The sequence below is a fragment of the Erythrolamprus reginae genome, chromosome 5 (genome assembly GCF_031021105.1).
Source record: "Erythrolamprus reginae isolate rEryReg1 chromosome 5, rEryReg1.hap1, whole genome shotgun sequence".
Lineage (NCBI taxonomy): Eukaryota > Metazoa > Chordata > Lepidosauria > Squamata > Dipsadidae > Erythrolamprus > Erythrolamprus reginae.
Window position 1 is genome coordinate 73621472 of NC_091954.1, and position 9450 is coordinate 73630921.

Genomic DNA, 9450 nt, shown 5'->3' on the forward strand with positions numbered 1-9450 from the left:
CGATCTGGATCTCGACTCAGAAGAAAAAGCCCGGCTTCCCCTTGGAGAGCGCCCAGGTCCTGCCAAATCCAGGGCTCCGGGATCTGGTAAAGGTCGGGGCAGGAGAAGTTAGGGAAGGGTAGGTAGGAGAACCCCAAATTTGATTCCTTCTCTGCTGATGATCGAAAGGAAAGCAGAATAGCCACTTCTTTTTAAAAAACCTGCTACCCTGATTATAAGGTTTGTGTGTAGGAGCATGTATGGACACTGAGTATATATTACACCGAGTCTGAGTTGTGTATGCTGTAGCTTCGAAACCTAATCGAAATAAAGAATGCGGATATGGCTCAATTCATCAAATACCTACCCAAATTCTTCTTCTCTTTTAATTGGTAAATGCAGCGTCGCCTCGCGAAAGAGGACAGCAAGTCATCTTTTTTTAAATCCATATTTTTGGAGGTGGGTGGATGTAGGGGGGAGGGCTACAAAGCCCCTCTATTTAAAAAAAATACACGAGAGAGAGCCAACTGGAGTCTGTGTTCTGATGAATTATTGGAAAGAATCCCTTTAAGGACCAAAACAGGAGAAAAGGCTGCCGTTGGACCAGTTGGAAACTAAGCAGGTGCACAAAGCCACTACTACGCCCTTAAAAAGAACCCGGCCTCTTCGGGGGATTCCAGGGAAAATGGTTTCCCTTTAATAAATATTTCCTCCCCAGAAGCCCAAAGGGCATTTTGCGTTAGGCAGCAATTATTCAAAGAAAACAGGCGCGGAAGGGAGAAAAGGGCTCCTACGGGTATTTCGTTTTCTTAGAAGCCGGTCTTTAATAGCTTGAAAAATAACAATAAAACCCCAGGACGAGGAGAAAGAAAAGCGGGAAAAAATATTAGCTTTTGAAATGGGGGCAACTTCCAAGCCACCGGGCCGCAGAAGTACCCTTTCCTCATTTTCCGCAGCCTTCGTTTGAGCGGGGTTTGGATTGCTTGTTGGGTTCCCTTCTTGGCCCCTCCGTTGCGGCAAATTCTTCGGAAGGAGAGGGAGGAGGAAGAGGAAGAGGGGGGGGGATATAGTCCTCCCCCTTTCTCTCTCCCCTCGCCGTTGGGGAGAGGTCTCCAAGGAAGAGAGTCGCCGCCTTTGCTTCCCACCCAGCCCTGCCAGGTCTATAAGGTTGGCCAGGTTACAGTCCGGCACGAAACTCTAGGTGAAAGAGAGAGTGGGGGAGAAAGGAGAAAGCAAGGAGCAGCGCCGCTCGCTCCCCTCGGTTCGCTCTCACTTTCGACGCCCCGCGTGCTTTCTGTTGTCGGCCGGTTGACAGGCGCTAAGCTCCCCCCCATCCCCACGCCCGACCCCTTTCAGCCCGGCTGGATCCGTGGAGAAAGAAGACGGGAAGGAAAAAGCCTTTGCCCTTGACTCCTGCGCTGCCCCCATTGATAAAGTGACTCCTTGGCTCTCCTCCTCCTCCCCCCCACACCCTCAAGAAAGGCGAGGATTAGAATCCAGCCCTTTCGTCTCCCTCCGCCCCCCACTCGCAGCCTCGGCGTTTCTCCCCCCTCCTACTCCGCCCCCAAACGAGGGGGCGTGAGGCGTTTTATTGGCTGCCGCTATTAGCGCGCCGTCGAACAAAAGCGGCTCCTTTTAATCCCCGAGTCTTTAGTGATTTCTTCTCCCGTCGCCCCCCGGTTCCCTCCCTTCCCTCCCCCGCCTCTTTTTTTCCCTTCGTTCCTCGCCTTTCCGAAGGTCTTCCTTTCCCCTCCGGGCTCCCCTCGGCCGGCCACCGGGAGGAAAGAGTGTGAACGCCCCGCTCCGCAGCTCTGCTCAAGCTTGCGCGCCGTCCGAAGCGGGCTCGCCTTGGAAGCGTCGGCTTTCGGCTTTCCACTTCGCCGTCCCTCCGCTTTGCCTGCTCGGGTGCCGGCTTCCCTCTCCACCTCCCCCCCCTCTTCTCCACTTGAGCGCCTGCAAACTTCGAGGGGATCCCCAAGCGAGAACCTCGGGAGAGCGCACCTCACCGGGCGAGGCCCGGCCACTCCAAGTTTGCCTGCCCGCCTCCGTCTTGGGCTGGCCGTCCCTCGGGGGCGCCTCGGCGGGGACTGGCGTGCTGGGAGTCCTGGTATGATCAGCTGAGAGGGAGGCGGCGGCCTTGGCTTGGAGGGCCGGCGGGGGAAGCGGAGCCTACGGCGGCGGCGGCGGCGTGCCCGGCTTGCTCCTGGAGGCGCCAGACGGCGGTTCGCGCAACCACCATGTCCAAGCCTTCGGATCACATCAAGCGCCCCATGAACGCCTTCATGGTTTGGTCCCGGGGCCAGCGTCGGAAGATGGCCCAGGAGAACCCCAAGATGCACAACTCGGAGATAAGCAAGCGCCTCGGGGCCGAGTGGAAGCTCTTGTCCGAGGCCGAGAAACGCCCTTACATAGACGAAGCCAAGAGGCTCCGCGCCCAGCACATGAAGGAGCACCCCGACTACAAATACCGGCCCCGCCGCAAGCCTAAGAACTTGCTCAAGAAGGACAGGTATGTCTTCCCTTTGCCTTACCTCGGGGACACCGACCCCCTCAAGGCGGCAGGGCTCCCCGTGGCAGCCACGGACTCTCTGCTCGGCTCCCCGGAGAAGGCGAGGGCCTTCTTGCCCCCCACTTCCACACCTTACTCTTTACTTGACCCCAGCCAGTTCAGTTCCAGCGCCATCCAGAAGATGACCGAGATGCCCCACACCTTAGCCACCGGCACTCTGCCCTACGCCTCAACCTTGGGATACCAGAATGGGGCTTTTGGCGCCTTGAGTTGCCCGAGCCAGCACACCCACACTCACCCGTCGCCCACCAACCCAGGCTACGTGGTGCCTTGTAACTGTACGGCTTGGTCTGCGTCCAGTTTGCAGCCTCCTGTTGCCTACATATTATTCCCGGGCATGACCAAGACTGGAATAGACCCCTATTCTTCAGCCCACGCCGCAGCCATGTAAACACACAAGCCAAACTCCCACTGGCAAGTCCCCACACATTGCAGGCGGCTGGAATCTGTATGGGGGCCAGCGAGACTGGCCAAAGGAAGAAGTAAGGAAGCCTGTGCATGTGCCATACCGAACTCCAGAAACAAACAACCCGCCTGAAAACCCACTTGAGCTTGGAAAGATGCCCTGGGGAATCTCTTCCACCTGGGCAAAGACTCTGAGACTCTTCAGGTGGGGTGGTGGAGGTGGGTGGGCACCAAAACCTTAGAATCCAAAATCCAAAAAACAAACTCAAGGTCTTTAACAGAAAACTTTCTTTCCTTACTTTCTGCACTTGGGGCTCAGCTTGGCCCAAAACTTGTACAACTTGTATATCTGTCAAACTTTGAACTGCCCTTTTGGCTAAAGGTCAACAGCGATCCTTCTGATTTGTTTATTTATTTATTTATTGTTAATGAGTTTGTATGATTGAATGTTATTCGGACTTTAATTTTTAAAACCCCAGAACTGCTCTTAACCTAACCCTACCTTCCCCCCCCCCCTTTGCACATTAAAATCAAGACTTAGCTGTGTTATATATATATGTATATATATATTCTATATATTCTATATTTTATCATCCAGCACTAATAGATAACATTGCTTTTCATGTCAGACAGATTAAAATAACACAACAGCTCTTTAGAGTGATTCAAGGGGGGTTTAAAAGTTTTATATTTCAAACATGATATGATAGTATTTGTTTAATTTTAAACAGATAGTCCTTCAATTTGTGTGAATAAGTGCAAGTAGGCCTAAGTTTACTTTAGACAGAATGTCAGCTATGACGTCAGGCTGTAGTTTCTTTTTCTAAAAAAATTAAAAGCGAATAAAAAATAATTTTAAAAAAGAGTAACATCGTGATAAACTAAAATATGATTTAAAGTGTATTGGGGAGACAATGTATCCAAAAGGATTTTACCTCGTCAGTTCTGTTCATTTGTTGAACAACAACAACAACAAAAAAGGCATTTTGAATAAAGACAATCTGTCGTGTAACCCGGTCAACTATGTCGTCTGAATCCCATTCCGGTTCTTATGAATTTTCACATAAAAGTTTGATGGACTGCAAGGTTCCCTTTGACTTGCCAAAGTCTTGGGCTTTAAGACCCAAGCATTACAGTAGCTCTTCACCAAAGTAAGGAAATGTCAAGAACCTAAAACAGGACTAGAGAGGGTTTTTTTTTAATCTGGGCATAATCCACTGGCCAATTCTCCTGCACGGTTATACTGAATTGAGTTAGCTGGTGCCTGAATCAATGTCAGTGATTGAGAAGCTTTGGGTGAATTCTTCTCACCTTGTTAAAATCTGTTTCCTATGACGCATGTGCTGTGCGAGCAGGCACACACACTTGTATGTATGCTTTTGTGGCCAATTATTTCTAATGTTAACTTCGTTCTTCTTCACCACCTTTTCCTGCATTCCAGAAGAGGAATAGAGGATGATCCCAAATATATGCCTTGCTTAAGTGCAAGTCCTTATTTCATTCCTTGATATATAAGTCCTTTGAGTATATATACACTGCTCAAAAAAAAGGGGGGGGGACACTTAAACAACGCAATATAACTCCAAGTAAATCAAACTTCTGTGAAATCAAACTGTCAATTGAGGATGCAACACTGATTGACAATCAATTTCACATGCTGTTGTGCACATTCAACTTTGTACAGAACTGACTATTCAATGAGAATATTTCATTCATTCAGATCTAGGATGTGTTATTGGAGTGTTCCCTTTGTTTTTTTGAGCAGTATATTTTCAGTAACCGGGAAATGTCAGATGAGTCCTGCATTTCCACATTTTTGTGATCTGTCATACAGGGATTGCACATTCCCTATAGGAAAAAAGTGGGACTTATTTCTGAGTAATTGTGCAAAGATTTGTGCCCTGGGATCCCCAAATGCATATGCATATTCCCAACCCCAAATCTCTCCTATTGTATCCAGGACATTTTATTCTAAAGTGCCCAAAACTACAGCACGTTTTTGTGCCAAAGGGATGTTATATTCCCAGGAAAACTCGTTTGCAAGGGACCGAATCTGCTTTAAAAGCTTGGGAGTTATCTTTAATCGGAGGTAAGTCCCATTAAATTCAGTGAGACTTACCCTTACCTATCAGTGTACAAAACTGATGACTTAGCAGAAGTGGGGAAAGGAAATAGAAAATCACTTACTATGGTCCAGGATTCATTCATATTCCCTCTTCCCTCCCCCACCACCCAAGGAAAGATTACTTCTTGAAATGTTTCCCCGTCCATCAGAAAATAAAATAAATAATGCATATTTTTGGAAAGATAAAGGATACAATACACTGGAGTCAAACTTTGATCCTTGGAGACTTCATGAGTCCATCCATGTTCAATAGTTTTCATGGTATTTTGTGGCCATAGTTTACCGTGGCCTTTTTTGGTGTGTGTGTGGGGAGGTATTGAATAACTTCCCACTTTGGGCCCCAGAGCCGTAAAATTCCTTGTGGTCCCCTTTCCAAGAACTAGCTCAATGGTTTTTGCTTTCTAGTCCTTGCCTGCCAGCCAGGTGCTACCACTAGCACATTTCTTTTTTTCTTTTTTTGTTCACAAACTGAGACAGCTTCCAATGTGAGAAAAGTTAAAGGTTTCTTGGAAGGTAGAGATTGCTGCAAAGAAGGCGAAGTCGGGTGAACTAAGGGTCCCTTTAGCTACAGCTCTCATGGATGGGAACACCTCTGCAGAGGTGCAAAATACCCTTTTGATGTCGCATCTCTCAGGATTATAATATGCATGTTTATGGGCTTCGAAGGAAGATGATAGGTAATTTTGTTTAATTGGAAGTACACTGCTCAAAAATCAATAAATAAAGGGAACACTCAAAGAACACATCCTAAATCTGAATGAATGAAATATTCTCATTGAATACTTTGTTCTGCACAAAGTTGAATGTGGAATTGATTGCCAATCAGTGTTGCTTCCAAAGTGGACAGTTTGATTTCACAGAAATCACAGACAGTTTGATTTAGTTGGAGTTATATTGCGTTGTTTAAGTGTTCCCTTTATTTTTTCTTTAGCAGTATATTTATCAGGGAAGCTGCAGGGTTATTTTTGGTGCTTTAGTTATTCTGCTTGGATCTGCAGCTTTAATTTCTCTCAGTGGCCGTTACTATTCAATGTGGACTAACTTTTCCTAATCGAACATATGCCTGTAGAAACGCGGTTGGCTGTCAGCCATCGCAACAATGGATAACGGGAAATATAGCCCAACTTATTCAGAAATTCCCATACTGGGAAAGCTGGTTGAGACCTGGGGAGGTGGGGGGCGCACTTTAGTGACTTTCCTTGCCCTTTTGCAAACTGTCCTTTCCCCCCTGTCTCAAGTTAGACTCCTGCTTTACAACAGCCTCCCACTCGTCCCAATCTTCTCCAGGTTTCAATAGAGGTTTTTCCCAAAAATCCCAAAGAGGAGGAGGAGGAGGAGGAGGAGGAAGAAGACGGGAGGGAAACTCTCCGACAGAATCGGAAGGAAAACTGGAGCCGGACAGATTAGCATCTTGTCCCAAACAATTAGCGGCGTTTGGCGCTTCTATTCATCAGGTCTCTCTCCTTTATTTTTTTATTAGCGAAAGGGCTTTCATTAAAAGGAGGTAGGGGTAGAAGAGCGAAGAGAGAGGCTCTCAGTTGTCCATCTGGCTGAGCTGAATAGCGAAGGGCGATCCGGCGTTGTCGATGTTTTTCTCATTAAGTGCTCTTCTGAGACCGCGGTTAGAATGAAATGGCACAACACAATTAACATACACGGGACCTGAATGGCAGGGTAAGCAGCCTAAAAGAATAGACAGATAAATAACGGGAAGATCGGGCGGAGGGAAACAAAAGGAGCCGGAGAGGGAGGCTTTGGAGAAGCGAGGTTAGGATGGCTGCACCACGCTTGTTTAGCATGACAAAAGAGAGAGAGAGAAAGAGAGGGGGGGGGAAGCAATATCCCGCTTACAAACGGGCGCAATTAAGATCTGGCGCGACCTCTGCGAAGGAAGGGACCAGGTTTCGGAGGCAGCGCCGAACCAGGATGCTGGGAGCCCCTTCGACCACGGGAGCTGCCAGGCGAGCTGGTTAGGCTGGCGGGGAGGCTGCCTGATTTAACCCCAGTTGACAGTAGCTGTCAGGACCGGTGATAACGTCCATAGCTCAGTGTCCTTTAACATCTAGCGAGATTAGGTTTAAAGGCGAAGCTTTCGGGGGAGGCGGCTGGCGGTCTCCTCCATCGGGGATGGAGAGTCCGAAGGGCGGAGCACTTCAAGAGGGCGCTTCGTTAAAGCCCCCTCCGGGAGACTCCCCCCTCACCTGCCCGCCCCTCCTCTCCCAGGGGCCGGTCGAGCTTGGCTTCTCACCGCCTCAAGTTTTCGGCGCGCCTCTGCTTTGCTTGCGGGGCAGCCCGGTTCTTCTGGACCAGCCGGGGTGGTGTTGGTGGTTCCCCTTCTTTCCTTCAAGGGCAATCCCTTGAAACGCGTTTGGCCAACCGAGAACTTTTTTTCAACACGGCCGCTTAATTCTATTTTCTCCCCCCTCCCCAAAAAAGTTTTGTTGTTGTTTTTCGTCACCTTCACATAATTATCTTTATTTTTCTTCACCTTCACATAATTCTATCTCCATCTAACGGTCTGCGAGGTTCGATCTGCAAGAAATGTGCTGGTTCGTTTTGACTTAGCCCGCTTGCTGAGATTTGCTGGAGGAAACGTCCCGCCAGAGTGGTAGGGGAAATAGAGGCGCTGGTGGGGCTTCTTTTACGGAGCCGTTGGCGCTCCAGGAAAAGCAGGCAGGTTTGTTTAGCCGCTCAGCATCCTTCGTGAGGAATGAACGAAGGGGAAAAAAAAGCAACCGATGCTCCTACACTCTTCTGAGGGATGCTGTCTTTCACAAATCACTTGCGGTGCCCAGTCACAGCCATTTTTGTCAGAAAGTGTTATTTTGTGAGATAAGTTTAATTTCACTGAAATACTAACAATATTTCTATAACGGGGTTTATTGCTTATTTAATACCAAAAAGTTTAGGCCACCCGGACAACCTTGCTGAAGAGCATCACCAAAAATCCCACATCATGCTTTTAAGCACAATAAAGTGCTTTTTGAAAAGAGCTTTTAAAGTGCTAAAAATGGGCAGAGGAATTTTATATATATTTATATATATATATATATATATAAATAGAAGGTCGGTATTAAACACGGAAGGAGCTTCCATGTTTTTACTGTCCATCTTTTAAAGTGTTTTTAAAAGCACATTAAAGTGCTAAAAATGGGCAGAGGAATTAACTTTTTATAGTTTTTTAAAAAAATAAATAAATAGAAGGTTGGTATTAAACAGGGAAGGAGCTTCCATGTTTTTACTGCCCGTCCCATCAGTCCTCCCTTCTGCCCCCACCATTTTTTTTCATTTCTTCCCAAGTTCCGCCTTCCAATAGGATTCTTCGTTGGCAGGTGTACTGCTGTTTTTATGCATGCAGGCGTCTCTCTCTCTCTCTCTCTCTCTCTCTCTCTCTCTCTCTCTCTCTCTCTCTCTCTGTGTGTACACATATACTTTGACACTGAAATGAACAGATTACTGACTTTGATGTCAAAAGATCGGCGCGCGGTGGGGGCGGAGAGGTGAGAGACTGAAAGAAGATGTTAAACTAAAGAGAGAAAGAGTGAACTCAAGAGGGTCCCCGTCAAACCTGTTTATCCAGAACTCTCTCCTTCCCTCCCACCCCCACCCCCCGCATAAAATCATTAAACAAAAAGGCCGGGGTTAGGAGGAGCACCACACCTGCCAGAGAAGGGGGCGGGTGAGAAGCGGCGCCCTTAAAGACCCAGCCTTTTCTTTGCTCGCTTTCCCCCCCCCCCCGCTTATTCTTAGCTGGGATTTTGGGCTATCGAGGAGGGAGGGGGAGGAAGAGATCAGCTTCCCTGACCTCACCTGGCAGGGAGATATCTGGGGAAGCTGGAGGTGGAACTAGAGAGTTGATAGAATTTCGCAAGAGGAGATTTGGAGATTAGTCCAGGGGGGAGCTTTCTTTGAAGTGGAGTAACGACTAGCCAGTGGCGGGAGCTGAAATGGATGAGGAAGGGGCGGGGGGGCGACGCTTGTCTTCTGATTCAGTTTTGGCTTGGAAGGCGCCCCAGTTCCTTTGGAAAATAAGAGCCCCCCCCCCCCCCGCCAAACCTGTTGGTTGGGTCCCACCTACAGCCACCGTCCCTGACCCAAACGAAGACTCCCCTCGTTTCTAGAAAGAGATTTCACTCAAGTCGGTGGAAGTAGGAAGGATGAGCGTTTCGGGTGGATTTGGCCCTCGGCTTTGAATTGGTTGCCTCGTAAAGACAAACTGGTTGTAAATCTTCACCAACAAATAAATCCGTTCCACGCCGATAGATTTACTTCCGAGAAAAGCAGAACGCTGAAGATTACATCCTCAGATTGCAACCTCTTGATTCATTTCAATCAGGGACCACATAATTACACATTTGCCGGTGACGAATAG

At 48.1% G+C, this 9450-nt stretch overlaps 1 protein-coding gene across 1 annotated transcript; it reads left to right on the forward strand.

Moving 5' to 3' along the window:
- The first annotated feature begins 2216 nt into the window (after positions 1-2216).
- On the forward strand, positions 2217-2939 carry SOX14 (SRY-box transcription factor 14). Its single transcript, XM_070754043.1, has one exon. The coding sequence runs from the start codon at positions 2217-2219 to the stop codon at positions 2937-2939; it is 723 nt and encodes a 240-aa protein (XP_070610144.1).
- Positions 2940-9450: the final 6511 nt, after the last annotated feature.